Raw genomic sequence first — 22,713 nt, 5'->3', positions numbered from 1 at the left:
TCAAAGCTATCCATGCTATAAGCACTCAAAAGCTGAAGCATATTTCTTGTGTTGATTTCTGCTGGAGTACAGCCTTCGGTTTGCTTGAGTTCAGTGAAAAATTGATCATTCTCTAGTTGAGAAGACTATATTAGTATACAACTGTTATATACAAGCTCTGCTTACTGTAAACCTATAGAGCGAGTGAATGTGCCTGCTTACCTGTAGTATAGAGCATGAGGCAATACAGTCCATATATTGCTAGAATTTGTTAAGTTTGCGTAATACAAATTTCATCATTCGTGTTATTCTCCTGCTGACTTCGCTCGTGAGTGCGTCTAACTTTGGGCAGCTTTCAAATGTTCTAATAAGCCCCACTAGAAGAAAGTTTGTTATTGTTAGATACATTGTAAATCCCAGCTTTATTCGGTAACCCACCAATCAAACAGAGCTCCGCAATCGGTAAACTTCGCTTATCGAGTGACACCAAAGTTATCACAGTTTGGCAAAAATGGCTTATCATTCTTGTATCTTCTGGCACATTTTCTAGCAAAGGTAGTAGGTGCTCCCCTTTGCTGAGAGTGCTTGTTTAATTACCCTCGCATACTCCCTATAGTAACTGTAACATTTTAATACGCTGCCTTTTCTATTGTCAGCGACTCGTCTAGCGCGTAACCTGTCACAATGCATATTTCATATTCATTTACATGATTTAGTTTATTCTTCTAATCGTTGGTATGCACCAGTTGATTTATCAACCAGACCAGCTTGTTTGCTTTGCTTAAACTCACTGCCGAGCCGACAGCTTCAACCCTCCATTTTCCATACCTTGCTACCAGCTGCCCACATTGACTATGAAAATTAACCTTGTCAAACTAATATTGAACCGATTTTTGAAATGCCATAAAATTTACGAAAAGTAGTATGATATTTAAAACAAACAAATAAATACCATGTATTTGAAGTCTTAGGAATAATAGGGAATATTCAAAAATGTATCTAATAAAATGAACAAAAACTTGCAAAAAGGCTTGAAGAATGCGAGCTGAGCTGAGTTTGTTAGCTGCGGTTCTCCGTGTTACAAAGAGATTGGAAGATATGAGAAAAAACTGTGATTACACATAACTGAAAAAAGAACTACCAAACACTGATTGTGGCACTGAAAGAGCTAAAATACTATTCAATCAATACTATCATTTGTAAGTAGCCAAATGCGATTAAACAATATGCTGGACCCAAATATAAATAGATATTATTAGTCTAAAGAGATATGAGAAGGTCCTTAATATCTGTAATGTGATTGGTTGATGAAGCCGTGAGCGTCGCTTCAATAATTTTAACTCTATGATGTTTGACGTCCTCTAATCCAAGGGCTTCTTTAATTTCATCTCTTTTAGCAGCACCCTGTAAATCCTGGTGGTAAAGACGGATAAAAAAGTAAATTCCATGCGGACTCGTAAACAACTGTGGACTTATAGATTTGCATTTGCACAGGACTCATGGATTTGCATTTGCACAGGACTAATGCATTTGCACAGGACTAATGCATTTGCACAGGACTAATGCATTTGAACAAAACTCTCCTTTATTTCCAAAAAAAATCAGAACCTTAAAAATACAATCCAACTATATGTACACCAGTTATCTTGGTTAGAATTTGTAGCGCAATAGTATAGAATGGGAAGACGACCCCTTAAACAACCATTAAGCTCTCTGATTAAGCCATGTTAACTTATCACTTTAGTTAACGACTTAACGGCGTATACAACATTTACCATTTAAATTTTAAACTGCATATCATAAGAAAAGTGTCTTTGTGCAGATCAAATAAATTGAGTGAAAAAAAATAACAATGACTACATGGAATTGTGTGAATAAAAAAGGTTACTGTTACAACAGAAGCTTGTCGTATTCCAAGTTTTGATGGATGATATTGGTACCTGCCGAAACTGGTACAAATGCAAAAATGAAATATTGACTTTCTTTGCTCTGATACTTTGTCTGCCCAAGTGGAGAAAGAGTGAGGAGGCAATTCCTACTCCAGAGAATATAATTTCCCACGTGAAAAGCATTCAGCTTTTACAGATTTACTGAAACTGGAAATATGAGTGTAACGGCACATTTGAAGATTACAAAAATATAGGATGAAATAGTAAAGAAAATTAGCTTTTAAGAAGGTTTTTAAAAAATAACTAACGCAATATTAATTAGTGCATGTGTAGAGCCTCGCCATACGACTTTAATTCATTTCAGTGTTGGCTTTGTAAGGTGAAAATATTGTATAGAGGAGTATAGAAACCCATAGCAGTTATCTAATGCAAACATCCCCTAGTAAAATCATCAAAATCTTATATACGTACTTTACATATTAAAAACTAGTAACAAAATAATATCTTAACCTTAGTAACTATAATTACCCAAAGTAACTTTAGTGTATTTAGTGGTTATGATCTGCAATAAAATGTAACAATACAATGTACTATGTGCAGTACGTACTGTGGGGAGTTCTTACCTGCGAGACAGACATATAACATAAGCGTTGAACTTAACTTAAATGAATTTAGCTTACTAAACACATACTTGAAAGTTTTAAGTTAAAACTAAGTTTTTGTATTTATTTTACCAAACTTCAACTTTGTCATCAGCTAAAATTTTATCACCAATCTGTTTCCGGTTTCATTTTCACTATTACTACCGGTAATAATGAATAACGCTGAGCTGAGAGAGCACGAGCATCATATCTCTTTCATGCATTGAGGGAGTGATTTCGGTGAATAGCATATCGAAATCTTCGTTATTCCGACGTACCCAGCACACTGACTGCAAAATTTGAAGTTTGGAATAAATTTCGGTTGATATCGTATGGCAAAGGCAAGAAAAAACATCGTGTTTCACATCGAAAGGCAAAAAATAGTATAACAGGGTCATCATAACAGGAGGGCGCACCATGTAATAAAAAATGCACATTTGACGTGTGCAATCGCGAAAAGGATATACAGTATATGGTGAGAGCGATGGAAATGATACAAATGGCTTAGCCTTGTGGTTACACATGCAGGTTTGTAGACTTGTGACTTGAATGTCATGTGTCGAAATCTACTAGAAAGGTGATTTTTCATTGCCAAAGCTTTACCAGCGATAACTGGACAGGCGGACAAATGACATACAGACAAACATTGAGATTTATATACAGTCATACCTTGACTTACAAGCTTAATGCGTTCTGGGACGGAGCTCATATGTCAATTTACTCGCAGGTTGATGCAATGTTTTTACATCATGTATATATAGAACAATTAGATATATATTGATTAGTTTCCATACTTTGAAAAACACAAACAAAAACATTTAAAACGAGATGTTGTAACAGAAAGAACATGTTGGTAATTGTCCTAACTTACCACATGCTTTCAAAAAGCAACACATAAAAAAATTCAAAGAAATGTGATTAATTGAAATGCAAAATTAAATACATGCAATAGCAGATAACACTCGCCTTTGAGAAGGAAGAAGAAAAAAGTTATCCTTCATTACAACATTTGACTTGAATAAATTTGGATTTTGATGTACAGACTTAGAATCAAAGTTTTATTTTAAACTTGACGTAATTAAAATTTCTTTGGCGTAGTTTCAAATTTCTCGCGGCTTAGCTAATTTTTCCTTTGTTTCGCTCTCACGATCAGCCAGTCGTTTTAAGATAAACCTATCTAAGGACATTTGCCTTTGTCGCCCTTTCAACATGTTGCGAACAGGATGAACACAGGTGTCGTCACAACGGGCTAATGCACGACCACTAGCCAACTTGTCCGAATGCCTATTTTTTTATTCTGAAAACTCTCGCCATTTTTCTAGCATATTTTTTATTTCCTTAGTAAAAATGCAGTCCTCTTTTACATTCTCATCTTTCTCCTCGCTACCGAGCTCGTGTAATTCCTCAGAATATTTAGTCTCCTGAAGCTCTATTAACTACTGTGTCGTGAGTTCTTCTTGTTGCTCCTCGGCAAGGTCGGTTACATCCGCCTCGTCAACCTCCAGCTCCATGGACGTTCCGAGTGACACGATTTCATCTGTTAACATCTGTTCAGTTTCATCAGAGTGTGCTGCTGCAACCCCTCCGCAACGTCTTTCAGCAACGAAAGCTGGCCACAATTTCTTCCACACCGAATTAAGGGCTTATTGTGTAACACCCTGCCATGCATCGTCAATGATTTTTAAACAATGGGCAATGTTAAAATGGTCTTTCCAAAATTTTGTAAGTGTGAGATTTGTGTCATCTGTAACATCGAAGTATTTGTTTAATATATATTTAGTCTATAGTTTTTTAAAATTACTTGTTGATCCATGGGCTGGAGAAGTGGGGTGGTATTGGGTGGAAGATAAAGCACCTTGATAAAGCTGTATTCATCAAAAATATTTTTTTCAATACCAGGAGGATGACCAGAAGCATTGTCGAGGACCAATAGACATATTATCGACAGCTTCTTTTCAATCAAAGACTTTTTGACTGCGGGTCCAAAGCACAGATTAAACCATTCTGTGAAAAACTGCTGTGTAATTCAAGCCTTAGAATTAGCTCGTCACTTCACTCGAAGTTGTTCTTTCGATATCCTGTCTCTTAAAAGCACAGTGGTTCCCCGAGTGGTACACCAACAAAGGTTTGACTTTACGGTTACCGCTGGCATTGGCGCATGAGGCTAAAATAAGGTGGTCTTTCATGAGTTTATGGGCCGGTAAACTCTTCTCTTCGGCCGTGTTTAATGTACGCCTAAGCATTTTTTTCAAAAAAGGCCAGTTCCGTCGCAGTTGAACACTTGTTGGGGAGAGTGTAACCTTGCTGCATTATTATTGAGGCAAATGTGTTGATATATTCCGCTTAGGCTTTCGAGTCGGAACTTGATGCTTCCCCACAGGCCTGTATTCCCTGGTTGCGAGTTAGGGCTGCAAATGTTAGGCAGCTGGTTATAAACACCTGTGGGTGTGGAGGGCGACGTAAGCCCCCAACGGGGTTTGGGGCAGCGCCCCGAAGCTATGAACCTTTTAAACATCAACAACCCTCAAAGTATGCATAAATGCAATCAATTGTAAGCATCAAAATCTACATAAATATATTGTTTATGGTTCATGGTAAGCAAAACCTTTTCTTTATTCAATAAACAACATAAAACTCATGACACTAAAGATTTCTGTAAGGGAAATTGACAGAACAAGAGCTATTATTTCTTTATTGCAATAGCTCTTGTCTTGTCAATGTGTCCATGGCAGAAATCTTTCACAACTGATTCTGTATCCATTTCACCATCTTTATATAAGTATAATATTACAAGATTATTTAGACGAGCCTGCCCCATAGTGCACCTCATCGATGTTTTGATTCGCTTCAATGCAGAAAAGGATCAAACATGTCATGGAAACAAACCGGAGAAAGCAAGAATACATTTCATACGTTTAGCTTTGGAATGTTGTATAGGCATGTAGTTCACATTATTTCATACCTCTATGAATAAAATAAGGTCTACATTTATCTTTTTAACTAGGAAGGGATAGCTTCACTTGAATTAAGCATTCTTATTTACATACACTACAAAATAGTGAATTAATTGCACTAGACTAATGGGGCAGATGTGGAAATAAACCTCCCTTTAACATTTTAAAACCACTTCACCTAAAATTGGAGGTTTTTATATCAACAGAATTCCATTTTTATATAAAGTAGCAATGCTCAAATTTGTGTTATATAAAGTAGGAATGCTCAAATTTGAGTTATTTAAAAGAGTTTTGAACATAAAACTGTATGATGACCAGAACAACTACTTACTGCAATTTACTGCTTGTAACAGGCTTACCCACTATGCTTAACATGCCTAAAATACTATTTGTGCAACTGTATAAGCAATTTGTAGCAAAATATATCTAAAGAAAAGAGAAATTACCTGTTTACTTGCCACCACAACAAAGGGTTTGTCAACAAGTCGGGGCTCTCCTAACAGTTTGTGCATCTCAGTGTAAGCTTCTGAGAATCGTGCTTTATTTGCAGAGTCAATTACAAACACAAGAACTTCCGTGTCCTGGATAAAGTTGGGCCAATATTTCCTTATGCTCTCCCCACCACCGACTGCCAATAACAAGGCACTTATAAAGATTACAAAAGTAGGAGTCGCAAAAAGTTAAGTAAACACGAACAAAACAATTTTAAAACTGAAAAACAGAGAGCTTATTAATTTATTTTATTTAAAATGTTATTGCTGTATAGCAGCTACTAGCAATATGACCATGGAGGCAGCTGTATGAATAAACAGAATGAACTATAAAAGCATAAAAGAGGGCAGCTACGCATATTTAATAACCATCACAGCAGCAATGGTAACTAGACACTACTGCCAATAGCAATAATAGCGACTATTGCCTGGCTCACTCCGGCTGAAGTTCACAACAGTAGAAGCAGGAAGGACAAAGATTTGACATAAAACTTTCGCAAAAGATGTTGAAAAAAATTCTCATAGTACTCAGAAACAATCACTCGATATAAGTTGGAAATGTTAGTTTCTGCTGGCAAATGTTGCTTTAACAAACACCAGCTAATTTAATAGTTTACAACCTACAGCTGTAAACCTTGGAAGTCAACTGCAGTCATAGCGCATCTAGATAGTCAAGCAAACGGTGCAAACACAATAAAGGGACAGATAACTAACAAACACAGTTAAGGGGCAGATAACTAATAAACATGATTAAGGGACAGATAACTAACAAACATGATCAAGGGACAGATAACTAACATGATTAAGGGACAGATAACTAACAAACATGAATAAAGGTCAGATAATTAACAAACATGCCTAAGGGACAAATAATTGAATTTTAATGGAGTATGATTGCCTTTTGGAATACGTTTAGTAATTTAGCGTGACTTGCTCAAGAGCATCATTGTGGGTTGAAAACAGACAAGAATTACCACTATTATTTATATGTAAACCAATTATCACCCAGCTAGTAACTTTATGCAGTTGCTAAATGTGTTATTAATATGTTACTTCTTCATTCCATGCCTTTGTAGAGATTTATCAATATATAGACTAACATCGATAAAAAAATTTACTTTTAGTGTAATAAATATATGTTAATAGCATACCGTACTTTTCAGACTATTAACCGCACCCCTATATAAGCCGCATCTGCTTTATTTTAAAGAACCGATAATAAAACAATACATAGGCCACACCTTCTGTATAGGCCGCAGAACTCATGACGGTGCTTTTTAACACGGCAACAACTTTGCTGGTTAAAACGGAACATCGACGCTTAAACAATCGACGCTTAAAACAATCGATGGTTAAACAATCGACGTTTTTTAACCCAGTGCCTGACAGAACCGTACCATTAGCATTGTTTCGTTTTTTCTTTCACCGCTAGGAGCGCACTAACCGGAGATTCCGGTTAATGCGCCCTGGCGGTGAAAGAAAAAACCACAGAAGAGCTGACCCTTATATAAGATGCTTGGCTCAAAACATCAGAAAAAAGTAGCAGCTAATAGTCCGAAAAGTACGGTAATTTCTTTCCATGTGCATTGCTATGGAATTCTTATCAAACTTACTTAAATACTAACAAAACATGGAATCTTTGATTTTAAAGGCATTAAGGATAAAACAGTCCAGCGTTTATATCTTTTGTAATAGGAGCTAATACAAACTTATGAATATTGCGCAAACAGATACTTTTAACCATAGCAACACGCAACCAGTGAATAAAAACCAAAAGCTAATTTTGAAATATGAAAAAGGCTTCGCTTCTTCAAGTTCAAAGAGCTGTCATGTCTTTTAAAGCAGCAAAAAACCAGTTATGATATCTAGATATGCTGGCAGAAAGCGTAAATCGACTGGCACACACATGATTAGCTAAGCTTATGAACTATCATCAAGTTTAAAAGTTCGACGGAACTCACTTTCCCAGATATCCATGCTGACAGGAGTGGAACTCTGTATGCTGACAACATTGAATCCTTCGGTGGGTCGAGGAGTCGCTGATGCGCACTCTCCTGACAGGCAAGTTAGTAAACTACTTTTTCCAGAGCCATCCAGTCCAAGAACTAAAATCCTCTTTGGAAGAGGCTCACCATCCCCTTTCTATTAAAAATATTACTATGTGAAAAATTAAATAACAAAGTTTCATGTTCAACAGGTATTTTTATAGCACAAATTATAACTCTTAGAAAGAGCAGAAACGAATGCCTCTAGTAATAATAATTGTGACATACACTGTAACCATGGAAACAATGTTAAAGATATATACTATGGTAACTCAACTCTGAGAATCCTTCATCTGTGTCATTCTCTCTCCATTTTCGGTACAAAAAAAAGCATAAACCAGCAGCAGCAGTGGAAATCCCTAAACCAAGGGCGATATAGCGAGAGGTGTATGTCGTCGTCATATGGCCTGAACAAAAGAAGTTTTAACTACAATACGCAAATGGTAAGCGGTGTGTGAGTGTATATATAGTACATATGTATATATAGTATATATAGTGTATATGTATGTATATATAGTATATAAAGTATGGACTATAAAGTACATAGTTTAAAGAATAGGCCGTCCTTATTTTTTAGCTACTGTCTGTTTTTAGGATGCATGCAGTCTTTCCTCTCATCGGCTGTAGTCTGAGTACAGCCTGATGAGAGGAAAGGATGCATGCAATCTTTCTTTTCATCGGCTGTAGTCTGAGTACAGCCAGATGAGAGGAAAAGATGCATGCAGTCTTTCCTCTCATCGGCTGTAGTCTGAGTACAGCCTGAGCGCCATCAATGAACATTTATTTACAATAGATAGCCAATGCTTGGAGTCAATTGTCGAAGGATCTAGTCATCAAATCATTCAAAGGATGTGGGCTGACCAACGCTCTGGATGCCTCTGAGGATAATAAGATTCATTGTTTCAGATCAGACGGACCGATTAAGACTGGACCAAAATGTCTTCAGCAAGAGCGGACCAATAGTGGCATTACCAATAAAAATGACATTCAACTATTCGATGCTGATGAGCAAGTTCTAGAAAATGACGAGCACTGTTGCAATAGCGATGTTTTATTTGATTCTCCACAGTAAACATTTTATTACTTACCAGTAATCACCATGTTATTTTGTCTTACATCATATTTCTTATTATAATTGCATGTTGGTTGCTATTTTATCATCCGTAATTTGATTAAATTATTTTGTATTATTATTTTATGTTGCATGTTATGTTATCGTTCGTTGTTCGCTGAATTATCTTATATTATAACTTTATGTTGTATGTTATCGTTCATTATTCATTACAGGAAATTTAGCTTCCCAATGTCCTGAGCAGCTCGTTGAAAAAATGAACGCCACCCTTTCCCTGAAAGTCACCTTTAGTTAAACGTCATCACAAAAGAAGGATTGAAAAATAGAATGTCATCGTGTTAAAATAAAGGTTTTACCGTATATCAATGACTAGCTCTTTGCGAAAAAAATGTATGGGAAGTATAGAAGTGGATGTCTGGTAAATATTTGGTTTGGACCTTATCAATGTCTTATTAATACGTGTAACATTTATTGATGAACACTATTTTGTGGAATGACATGTTTGTAACAACAAGCCTAAATAATGTTGATAATTTGCAAAATATGTTGAGAATGCAAAATGAATTAAGGCTACTTGAACAACATTATTAGAAATAGCAATACCCTAGCAGCTTGAGATGCTCAGCCTATAGAACATAGTAAGGAGACCTAATGGCTGGATAGCGAGTAATATAGTCATTATTCTTTGACCTTTTGCATGTCAAATGTAGCAGTATGAGACAGTGTACATGCTAGATGCAACCACCAATATACCACAAATACCATCAAGATACTGACTTGACAAGAACAAAAAAGTATCAGAGGAGTGGTCTATTTTGCTTTTTGAAATATCTAACATATTCTGGTACAGCTGAATCAATCAAAACACACCATAAACCTTAGTATCAACACTCAACTCCTAAGTCGTCAACGATCTGACCATCTGTATACAGCATCAAAGCCTACGTATGATGAAATATACGTTCACCACTGTCCACATCCCTGAGAAAACGAATTACGTAGCAGACTTATTATCTCAACAACCAGTAGGAGTATCAACCGATGAAGATGTTGAGTAGTCACAAGCCATCAAAGTTAGCGTGATAACTGACATTATTCAACTACCTATTACAGAAAATCACCTACAACAACTAAAAATCCAACAGTCGAACGACACCGTTTGTCATCAACTTATCGATTTTCTCAGGAATAGATGGCCGACGCATTTATCAGATACTGATACCGCCCTTAAACCATACTGGAATGCTCAATTTGCCCGATATCTCTGAACGCATGGACATGTTGAGACGACACCAAAAAAGTCACCTCGGTATTGAGAAATGCCGAGAAAGAGCCCGACAATCGGTTTGGTGACCAGGACTGTCTATAGAAATAGCTGAGATGATTAAATCATGTAACATTTGCCAGAGACACCTACCCAAAACAACGAAGCCACTATCACCAACCGCCTAACCCAATCAACCCTGGCAGCGAGCAGTGTCCGATCTCTTCCAATGAGAAGGCCATGAATATTTACTTCTTACTGACTACTATTTTAGATACGTAGAGAACGCCAAACTCGACTCAACAGATTCGCGAATGGCTAAAACTCATTTGAAGTCCATCTTCGCTCGCCACGGAATACCCAAAATTCTTGTATCTGACAATGGTCCACAATACAGTAGCCACGCATTCAACAAATTCGCCCAGCTCTATGACTTCACACACGTGACAAGCTCCCCACATCATCCCAAAGCGAATGGGGAGGCCAAGAGAGCTGTTCAGACTATTAAGAACATTCTGAAGAAAGCTGAATATCCGTATCTAGGTCTATTGGCATAACATAACACCCCAATCGGAAATCCCCAGTAGGACTGCTCATGAGTAGACGATTACGAACAGAGTTACCTGTCTACTCCTCGACACTACAACCGAAGCTCGCTGATCATGCTGACATAGCTTTCCACGAACTCCTTTATAAGGAAAACATAAAACAGGATCATGACGACTGTCACAACGCCAGAATGAAACCCAGTCTACATGTCGATGGCCAAGTCTACATACCAGACCTCGACCGAACCCAACCATTACTTGGACGCTCATACAACATTAAATCTGGAGAAAAATATTGCGTCGCAATAACCATGACTTCATCCCGGTTACCCCATCAACACCCGACAAACCGAACGCCCCAGCCATTCCTGAACCTGAGTCGGTAGAACCCATCCATCGTAGTAAGCGCAACCACCGGCCACCTCAGAGACTTGATTTGTAAAGTGAGTTAGGAAAGTTTGCCCGCTTGTGACAATCCTAAATAGCCTGTTGTTCATTCATGTTAAAATACTTTTCTACCTAAATGTAAAGGGAGATGTAGCATTATCGTAATGTTATAATGTTGGAATAGTGTAGTTCACTATTTACTCGTTCTGTGTGTACTGTGGTTCATGGCATCATCGGCATAACTAGTTCTCTTCCATTTTGTAACATGGCTTAATAAACATTACAGTTCAATTCATCTGCACATTTAAATCTGTATGCACCCTGTAAAGAATACCTCACTATAATAATCCTACACCATCCAGGGCCATCTTAATGCCAAACAATGTGAGTTCCTATTATAAATAATTATAGGTAATACACATTAATTTGACTTCATTAGAAAATGTAATTTAAGATAATAAAATGAAAAATATCAATGTTCTGATGCAATTAAACGACATTGGAGCAGAGATCAAACGTATTTATAGTTTCAACGTCGATGTTGAGCTTGTTTTTCTATTCTACTGAGATATGCCCATTCTATAGTTGGATGTTATAATGGTTACACAAATTGAGTCTAGATGTTTTCTTGTGAACTTTGCTTTGAAAATCATAACAAAAAAACAAAGGAATATTTGAAACCATCAATTTTAGCCATAATTCTCCTACCTACACTACAAAAATCACATGTATTGCTCAGGTCAATATATTCTTTTAGTTTGCACATATTTTTAGAATACAAACTTTTTTATACAAAGATGCACAACAATGAAACTTGAACGTACAAATTTATTATATTAAAAGAACGCGGTTAAGTTTCAAAAGTCGGTCAAGGAAATATATGGCAATTCACACCCGTCTATCGATTTACTAAACGCAGGGTAGTATCTAACTTTTTACTCAGGGGTTAATTGTAAAGCGGATGTAGTTCGTTTGACATATATTGATACGATCTTTAATATTGATGTACATTTCCAGTAAAACACACTTTAACGATATCGTGCTAAAGACGGCGAGTGCGATTTTAATGTTTTCGCAACCTGTTTCAAAAATGAATACGCGGCTTTTAGTTGGCTCGCCCGTGTACAACAAAATGTTTGTCTTTATTTTAGACGTTAGACGACTCGCCTCAAAATAGACGCAAATTCAGTGTAAATTTTAGGCAATTTTTAAATATGTACTATACATTTGTAGTATAATCTCTAATAATTTCATTGCCATTTTGTTTCAAATAAATTTAAAAAAATAAAAACAACTAAAACAAGCATCTTACAGAGTACGTGACTCCAAGGATCAAATATGATCCAAATATCATTGGTGACTCAAAGAAATTTTTATATCGAAGAAGTAAAGTATACAAGAAAAAGTACAATAAATTTATGCAAATAATTTTGAATACAAATTCCAACAGCAAACCCTATTATATCTGCAGTGTTATACAATCTCAATTATTTTGGAGTAATGGTTAAGTTGAATTGTTTTGTTAGCAGATTTTTTTGCAGCTGTTAGCGTTTATACTCAACTGTTTGAGGCATACTTGTTTCATTTTAGTGAGTTGATGTCGCTCTGCAAATGCTATGTAGTAATACAATGCAGTAATTACAATATGAATATATTAGAGAAAAGTATCATCATAAACCCATCCTTCTAGTATTTAAGCTATTTAGTCAAAATGAATTACCTAACCTAAAAAGTGCTTAAATCGATTAAATACGTTTTTCCGTTAACAAATGTAGAGCCATTGTTATTTGAATGATGTATAAGATTAGGCCACTTTAAATAATTTATGAGTAAATTTGTATGAAGCTTGCTTTAAAATTACAATAAGAATTTTGGTTGCTCATGTTTTCTGCTAAATTGTGTGTTGCCCGCTGCAAATGACGAAACGCTACATCATAGGGCATAGGTTTCCACAGGTTGTAGGTAGATATTTATCTGTTCAACGTCGCTGCGCATATTTACTGATGGCGAATCGACTGACTCTCTTGGCCAGCTTATTCGTCAGGTTAACTAATTGGCAACGTTTTCAAAGCCGTGATAGAAAATTATCATTGTTGTTTATCTAGCTATATTATACAATTTAACAGCACGATGAAATCTGGCATCGGAGGATTTTGTGCGTGTATGGGTATAGCTCTTTCATTACACGCAGCATATTCTGCTGCGCAACGTAAGTGCTTATAAAGTTTTCTGCAATCATAGACTGGTGTAAAATGAAAGTCTGACATCTTTTATAGCGATCATCCATGTGATTAGGCTACTATATTAAAATTGAATCTAATACTTATGCTTTAGGCAATAATTAATAATGTAAAAGTAATGATTTGGTAGGCATTCGTTTTGGCTTTTTGTCGATGAATCTGCAAGGCTTCAGAATAGCGTGCGTTCAAAGAGCATTTGGTATTCTTTTCGGTCTATTTCCCTTCTAGTACCCTATCACTTGTTGTTAACTTGAAGCTAAAAAGATTTTTATTCACGACGTTTTTTCATCAAAAACGGTGTAAGTATTACCTGAAATAACATTAATATCTAGAAAGTATGTGATAACTGGTGGGTTGGTTTTCCTATACGGAGCATCCCATTTTTATAACTTTGATCACAAAAACCAGACATTTTGTAACTACTAGTTACAGCAACCAAGAAATATTTTGTAAATTGACGTAAATTTTAAATCTCTTACATCTTCTCTTTAACCTAGTCTCTCTGATAAAACGATACTAGACCCTGTAGGTGGCGTATATTTTATTATTTTTTGTATTAGGCTACTAGTTGAAGCTAATGTCGGTTTTACCAGATAATGCTGAAAGTTTATATCGCTGTATTTTTTTTGTTGATTAGTATTTCTCACTTAATTTACTGCTCGTGGATACTTTGATGAGAGTCATTCATTGATACACAATAGGCTATAGGCCTACTATGAAACCCCTGTCATTGAGAAACAGTTACAGCATACTTATAAAATGGTTTTGTCACAATTTGGTTGCAAAGAGGTTTTAGGGCTAGCTTGCCCTATTTTAACAAGTCCGATTTACACTAATTCTAAAAATGTTCACTGGGCACCGCCCCATAACTGATTACGCAAAATTTGGAACTTGAGAAACATTTTTCCAATATATTACCGATAAATGTTGTCTCAGTCTATTTACTTTTAAACAAGTAATTAGCTTGTGTGTTCATTCTCATTTATCTGTCAACATTTTGCTCTTCAGCCATTTAAATTCCTTATGTGTAGGTGGTATGCGATTCAGGTACACATGAGGCATATCACATGCCTCTCACAGTTTTAGAGACATTCCCTATGTGCAGGTGGTATGCGATTCAGATACACATGAGGCCTATCACATGTATCTAACAGTTTTAGATACATTCTCTATGTGTAGTTTGTGTGGTGTGATTCAGGTACACATAGGCCTATCGCATGCCTCACACAGTTTTAGAATTATGGTAGCTCTGAGTGTTGTACACTAGTTTTGGCGATGGATAAAAGCATGTGTGGCAATGCATCATTAAAAACATGGTTTGAAATCTTTATCAATATTTTAATGGTTTTAGACCACGACAATTGAACGTTGTCTGTTAGTAAACACATTTGGTGTATGGTTGAAATTATTTTATTGGTTTCCCTCCTTGGTCATTGATAGAGTTATTACCATGTTGGTCATATCTATAGCTAAAAATGACATGGAGAGGATAACTCCTTGTTTGTTAGGACTAAACAGACGCTTATAATTTGTGCAACCCATTTACGATAGATATTTTTTAATGTTTTGTCATCCATACTCCTGTAGGGCACACGTAGGAATTTAGAAAACACCCAACTTCAAATTGCCATATACTGGTAACAATATCAGCTAGAATTCTTTATATATTGGTAGTAATATTAGCTATGAACTGTCATACCTTAGTGACAGTATTAGCCACGAACTGCCATGTACTAGTAACAATATTTATAATATCAACAATATACTTCGGTAGTAATAGCATTTACACAAGCAACTATTATTAGGTATTCTTACATGACTATCTACTGTAGCTCATTACTTGAGTTTTCAACTAGCAGCTGACTTGAGCTTGAGTCTCTACGACTGAAATTTTAGAAAGGTGCATTTGTAGTTTGAAGCAATAATAGGTCATTTGAGTTGCTCATTTTGCATATTAATTTCAAACTGCGAAATGATTTTATTCAGTTTCATTTTTTGAACCAGCCATAGCCCCTCCAAAGGATAGAGAAGTCCAACAATATATATGACTACAATCGACATATACCATTCTAACTTTCAAATTAAGGTGTTCAGTTTATTTTATGTACTATGTTTATTTCTGTGTTCTGTGTTTATTTCTGTGTAATTCATACTGTACCAGCTGCAGTACCTACTACAGCTTTATACTAATTGCCAGTCTTATTGGCCATGTGAGGTTAAGCATTTTTCTTCACGCATGGGCATGCATTTTTTTCTGGTATGACTTCACGTGTAACTCTAGCGGCAGTGTTGGGCGTTAACCATGGAAGATTGGCATCTGTAATAAGTATGTGCCCAATTTATTCTATAGTATAGCCAATTGGATAGCGTAGTGTATTGGATGCCTGCAGAACTGGCGGTTTTGAGTTGAAACCCAGTGCGCAGTGGATTTTTCATTCTTAAACTTATTTCTGTAACTGACCAGACAGACAAGCATTGAGCTTAATATACCGCATATAGATTAGCTTAACACTCAGCGTTGCCCGTGTACTAAAAAGGTTTTTGCATAGAAAGTTTACTTTTAATCAACATATACAACATGTACTATTTTAACTTTTCAACGAAGGTATTTGTTTATTTTTATGTACTATGTTTATTTCTGTGTAATTCCTACTTTACCATCTACAGTGCCTTCTACAGCTTTATGCTGATTCCAATAGTCTTGCAGCCCATGTGCCCATTATGCTAGCTGAAAGATTAGTACGTGTAATTAATATGTGCACAATTTATTCCATAGTATAGCCAGTCTGACAGCGTAGCGTATTGAATAAATGTGTGTCTGCACAACTGGACGTTCCGAGTTCAAATCCAGTGCGCAGTGGGTTTTCCATTTCAAAAACTTTGTTATCATAATTGTACACACTGACCAACAAATGACAAACACAAGCAAACGCCGAGATTTATATACACCCACACTAGTTGAATGCCCGCCATTGCCCGTTTACCTGTGGTAGTGAAATAATTACCCTAAGAGTTTGAGTAACTTGTCTAGTAAACTAGTAATGGTTGTTGAGTATTAATAAACTGTTAGGTAATAACCCAAGTGATTGCTTAAACTAATATAATGAATGTCATTACAATCATTCATCGCTAGGGTCAGTTGGACATCCTAGTGTAGGGGATTAGGTCGCTGGTCTGTAGACCTTGGAGGTTCCGAGATCAAATCATATTTGAAGCAGATTTTTAGTCACTAAATTTTAATCAACTAGACACAGAGACTACAGACCTACAAACGACAAACTTTAAGATATATATATAATATATATTTATATATATTTATATATATATAGATAGGCTTAGCTTTGCAGGACGAACTACTAAAATTTGAAATATCCAATTAACAACGGACAAGCTGCAGGCTTGATGTATGTAACAGCAGCATACATTATCGCTGATTTTCAGTTTCGATGCTGTTATGTTTGGTTTGTTGTTTCAGATCGGACATATCTACGAATAACTGAACAGGAGTACCGTCTCCTTCCATTAGATGTAAGTAACGCTGCAATTCTATCAGATGTAGTCTTTCAATGTTCACATACTCACATGATCACGAAACATGCTTACTGACCTATTTAAATGTCGGATGCAGAAAATTTAATGTCACATGAAATATTTTTGTATAATACAATTATTCTATGGTTTCACACAGGTTTTCACCTTTCCATTTACAGATTCTTATTCAAACTTTTATTGCACTATTTCTCATATGCTACGGGGTTATAGCCTGGAAATTACACAGTTTGAGGGAGATACGAGCTAACGCTGACACCGAACACAAGTAAGCAAATATTAGAAATGTTATGACTTTCAATAGTTGTGTTTAGCCCAAAGTCTCTGCTAAGATTCCTTTAGGCTTCCATATAATTTGCCTAAGTGGTATCATGCGAAGTAATCAGTTATTGCCTTTCGAGTAGGTAACTCCTAACTCCTTTCATTTGGTTTGCCGGGCCATATAGTACCTAGTGTAGTACAATGCAAGTAACTCTCAATACAGTATAAATTTATTGTTTTACTAGCACGGACTCGTAAACAACTGAGATTGTCTAGAAGCTGATCTCCACATATGTGCTCAAATACATATTATAAGGTGTCACACTGTTTACATTCCTGTAAATATCTAGTGTTTGATTTCGTATAAGAGCAGCTTGTCATAATACTTCTTGTCCTCTATGCTTTTGGCTCCCAGAACTATTGTCTGACAGTTTGAAACTAAGGGAATCTCCAGAGTATTTGGATGAATCGAGAGAAATTCGCACATTTAACGTCTAAGCACAGGAAATTCTACGTCTGAAGCTTATTTTATCTTGTAGCATCTTTGCGCATGGCCGTAACTTTGTATCGAATGCCCGTGTCTTTGCCTTTGCATTTGAGTCTTCTTTTTTATAAAATGAAGGCCGATTTAGTATATCAGTCAAAGTAGGTAATGCAATGGCATTTTAGAAGATGGCGTGCAGGCCTGTTTTTGTTATCACATTTGTGTAATACACGGGTCGTAGTTGGTCATAGAATAGTTCCTGGTCAAATGCTTGCTGTCTTGTCTCTCTGGCACTCCACTGCTTCAGTTGAAGAGGCCTTTCTACATGACTTGCAATAGAATTATTATTGACAGATAATTATCTACAGCTGTATTCTCAACGATTTGTTTACTAAGAGTATAATAATGTAATCGAGAGTTTATCCTAAGCGATGGCTAATGTGAACTGGAAATTGTTTGCTCATGAAAAGAGAGAATGCAACTCTTCTATTGTTTTTGTGTGAATTTTTTTAGTGTATGCTACGCATTCTTTTGGTTGGCAGTGACATATTTACAGTAGGTTAAAGCTAGAATTTCTCTCAGTTTTGAGCTGATTTTGTGCTTGCTAACAGCATAACCCAACATCCCTCATGATGGGAAAATGGCAGGTTTTACATTTCCACCTAGATATAGTTATTTTCATATACATAACCTATTAATTTTTTACAATTCAAATCTTATTTAATTTTTTTCATTTGGTTTTTAAAAGCTATATTCTTAGAAAATTTTCCTGCATTCAGAATTTGAAGCAATTTTGCAAGCTCGTATTCTTTTTTGTAGGACATGGGAGACCTTTGGAAACAGGAGTAATTTTTATGTGTTCAGCCATCGTGGTAGATTTGTATTTGAGACAAATATGATACAGGAAGGATAGCGCTTAGTAAATATGTTGTATTTATTATCATGGCTATCTGTTTGATTACCTTGCCTATTTTGTTATCAGAAAGGTATGTTGTTGATTCCAGTCACACAAATTATGCCAAATGACAGTTATTAGATTGAGCTGCCTTTTTTCATGTAAACTGGTACTAATATCTAGTCTAACGACAATGTCTGCCAACCTCGTATCATGTCAAGCGATTTCTTCTGCTTCCTCTCTGACAATAGATAATAAAATTCCCTGTTATTCAGTTTTATAATCAATATAGACGAATATGTAGCTAATTGCAGCACGGGCTTGTTGCTTTTTTGCAAAGAAAATGTGATGTGATCAATAGAGTCGGTTAGTAATATAGTCGGTAGTCTACAGAATAGAGAATCCTATAAAACAAAATTAATTGATTCTAGAAATAGAGTTTTACTACAAGATGTGCTGTAATCAAGCATAGCTTTTGTCTTGAATACTGACACTGGAGAAATTCATCTCTATTTCTCTTAATAGTTCAGCTGAATTATCCTTAAAATATCAGTTCAAACAAGCATTCATGAAAGTTTAATGAAAATTAATAAAATATCTGACAGCTGTATGAAGAATTGTATGCTCTTGCAATTGTTAGCTAGAATGAAAGAAAAAACAACTTCAAATTTTGTAGAAGATGCAAAACCATGCATAGATATTTGGAGATGTGCTCAAAAAGCATTCGCCTTTCTTCTTATTACTATAATCTGTCTACAAGAGACAGTGTCACACACGCGTGCGTACACACACACCTCTACTCATAATATACTTATATAGTAAGGTTATGGCTGAAAAGGGTCTACATAGTGAGATGAAGTCTGACTCATGTGAGACAAGGTCTGACTTATGCTAGAATTAAAGAAGAGTCTGCAGATGTGCTCAAAGTGATTAGCTCCATGAATGTGTGAATGTTTTAAATAGTAACAAACACAGTCATTGTACTTGAAGTATTTCTAGGACGCAGTTCATTGATAGTTTTTGAGCATACAGTGGATACCTTCCATAGTCGTCATCATCTCGTTTTATAAGCCCGTATTCCCTGGGACGGCTGGCCGGCTGAGCCGCCCCAACTTTTTAGTGATTTTCGGCGGCTAAGTACTACGAATCGCAGTCTAAGCTCACTCATTTGGAATTTCCGACAACTAATTTACTAGCAACTAGCGTTCTATAATGACTCCATGGTGATCTCGCCAGATGAGTGATCTTGTGAGACTTTGTTAAGTCTTGGAGACTAAACTGTATTGCTTATAGTGGGGGTGTAAAGAAAACCCTAAACTTGCATTTTTCTTAACATAACCGAATCAAAACATCGATGAGTAGCACTATGGGGCATGCTCGTCTAAATAATTTAATATTACACATATATCAAGATGGTGAAATAGATACAGGATCAGTTGTGAAAGATTTCTACCATGGATACATTGGCAGAAAAAGAGCTATTACTATAAAAAAGTAATATCTCTGGTTCTGTCAATTTTTCTTACAAAAATCTGTAGTGTCATGGGTTTTATATCGTAATTTGATTATTGTTCATTGAATAAAGAAAGTTTTGCCTGCCATGAACCATAAACAGCAAGCATATTTATGCATATTTCGATGCTTACATTTGATTGCATTTATGCATACTTTGAGGGTTGTTGATGCTTAAAAGGTCCAGAGCTTCGGGATGATGTCCCGAACCCCGTTGGGGTGGCTTACACCGCCCCCAAACCCCCAGGTGTTCATAACTAGTCGCCTAACATTTGCCGCCCAAACTTGCAACCAGAGAATACAGGCCTGTCATTTTATAGACAAGTTTTATTTGAAAACACTGTTGTCTTTACCTCAAATACTGAAGGACTTTTTATTGATGGTGTTAGTGCAGAACTTTTTTAAGGAGTCCAAGCTGTTGCTCACAGGATTGCACGAATAAATTGTGAAGGCTGATTATCCAATTCCCTCAAAAAAGAGCAGTGAAATTATTTTTCTATTTTCAACAACTTGGCTGTGTGAATGCGGATATTCATCTCATCAAAACATCAAAACTAAATATCATAACGTCATCGATTCTGAAAATGATCTGTGTATTTCACTTACTCACAAAGAACCAGATTTCAATCGGAGAAGAGGCAGGAAACAAGTTAAAGACCATAAAGCCAGTTGTTTGTGAACTGGTTGATGCTGTGCTAGTGTTAGATTCTTCTTAGAATTACTTTTTAATAACATATTGTTTTTATATATTCTGAATATGTCTGTTGTTTATTAGGTTTGAGGCTTTTTTGTTTTATTTAAACAAGGGGTTGCGAGATTGCCCTCAGCAGTCGTCGGGGGTGATAAATGTAGGGATGATAAAGAATAAAGAAGCGCTCTGCTACTGCTAGCGTGTGCGTAGCTGGCGCTATTCCGGCAGACATATTCAATATTGAACTCGATGGCGAGTTTTGTCTTCACTGAAATGTCAATTAACTACATCTCACCTGCTGCCAGCATGGAGTCTTAAATATTGGTTGTTGGCATAAGATTCAGGCAGTGATAGTGGATAAGGCGGCTGTTTGGTAACTTCAACTTTGTATCAGCTAGCACAACCTTGCCCATACTGGAATTCATTGGCACGGCTTGCGATCACATTTTAAGGCAGTCCACTAATGTAATACAATTAAAAAGAACATTTCTCTAGTTTGGATTGTCGGTATATCTTTTTTTTGCTCTGTTACAGTTTGATCCTCAAGTTATGAACTAATTTTATGTCTCTGGAACTTAGTGTAGCTGTCTCGGCTGACACGCTGCCTCTTCTAACTGGCTTCAGTACTTAAAATCTTGGATGAAGTTGCGTAGGAAAGTTTTTCAATTAAAGTGTTGTTTTCTTTCATAAGCAGGTCGGTACTCAGGCATGTGTCAATATCCTACTGCTGAAACGATAGGCTCATATATATTCACTTCCATTTTAAAAGTTACTAAATTGAGTGTAGTAAAAAAAAGTTTGTTTTGAGTTTAACGACAGTTAATTTACAGTTCTGAGACAACTTAGATAAAGTCTATTTGCCGTGAAGTTAAACGGTCCGTCTTGCTGCCTCAGAACTTGCAGAAAAATGGAACAGGAACTTATTAAAAGGAAAGATATTTTGCTGTTTAGGCGCATTTTGTTAACACAGTTATTAGTGTTGCATGCCGCATGCAGCTTGTTTCTTTGGCCATACCAACATTCTGTGTTTATATATATATTATAATTGTTATATACATGTATTATGATGTTTACATAATATTCTGTAACGGCAGATACAATTTTCCATCATAAGCCATGTTTAGCAAAAGTTTCCAATATTCAATGAAGTTGCCAAGTCTGCTCGTAACAGGCACATGCATAATTCATTCAATAGAGCGCAGGGAATCAATACTGCAGTCGATGATAGCTGAAAGTGGAAATCATTTCTGACTGGTAACTCCTTGTAGATGCCAGCCTGCATGGTAAGTGCTACTTCATTGTATTCTCAAGCATTCTTGTCCGTTCCTTTGTTTAACTATTTATATTTTATGGTAAAAGTCAGACAAGAAAATTTTTCATGTCTGTTTTCTTTATTTGTGTTCTAAAATATGGTTTTTTTTAAAATTTCTATTGTAGATTTCTATTGTAGATTTCTATTGTAGATTTATGAACGCTATAAAGTTATTGGCAATAGACGATATATTTCCGTTGTGACTAGTGAACCACTCAAACTGTTTGTTGAAAATTATGTGTTAAGATGTGTCTTTCTTGTATAAACTCTTTTTTGTGTTTATGATATCAAATGGCAATAACTTTTTATTTATTTTTTGTGGCACCATATATAACATCTTTTCTATAAGAAGGATTATGGACTGCCAATAAAATTGTATGTATATTTTGGACTCAATGCTAATATGTACATAAGTTCTTGATAATAAATTGAGCCTTTTGATAGTAATAGGCGGCAGGAAGCTACAATTTTTAATGAAAATGAAACTTTTTTAACAAGT

The 22,713-nt window shown here is 36.0% G+C and overlaps 2 protein-coding genes across 2 annotated transcripts; one reads left to right on the top strand and one right to left on the bottom strand.

The window, feature by feature from the left end:
- Positions 1-909: 909 nt before the first annotated feature.
- On the bottom strand, positions 910-12,167 carry LOC137394688 (uncharacterized). Its single transcript, XM_068081451.1, has 5 exons — positions 12,054-12,167; positions 8,272-8,406; positions 7,916-8,092; positions 5,910-6,091; positions 910-1,392 (listed from the first exon to the last, which is right to left on the bottom strand). The coding sequence occupies exons 2-5, from the start codon at positions 8,399-8,401 to the stop codon at positions 1,240-1,242; spliced, it is 642 nt and encodes a 213-aa protein (XP_067937552.1). The 5' UTR covers positions 8,402-8,406; positions 12,054-12,167; the 3' UTR covers positions 910-1,239.
- A 1,083-nt stretch (positions 12,168-13,250) lies between these two features.
- Positions 13,251-19,007, top strand: LOC137394774 (ER membrane protein complex subunit 5-like). The gene is made up of 4 exons (XM_068081540.1): positions 13,251-13,479; positions 16,986-17,038; positions 17,221-17,327; positions 18,624-19,007. Exons 1-4 carry the CDS (start codon positions 13,401-13,403, stop codon positions 18,715-18,717), a joined length of 333 nt encoding a protein of 110 aa, XP_067937641.1. The 5' UTR covers positions 13,251-13,400; the 3' UTR covers positions 18,718-19,007.
- Positions 19,008-22,713: the final 3,706 nt, after the last annotated feature.

This window comes from Watersipora subatra, chromosome 4 (assembly GCF_963576615.1).
Source record: "Watersipora subatra chromosome 4, tzWatSuba1.1, whole genome shotgun sequence".
NCBI lineage: Eukaryota > Metazoa > Bryozoa > Gymnolaemata > Cheilostomatida > Watersiporidae > Watersipora > Watersipora subatra.
This window is presented reverse-complemented; position numbering and strand designations above follow the sequence as displayed.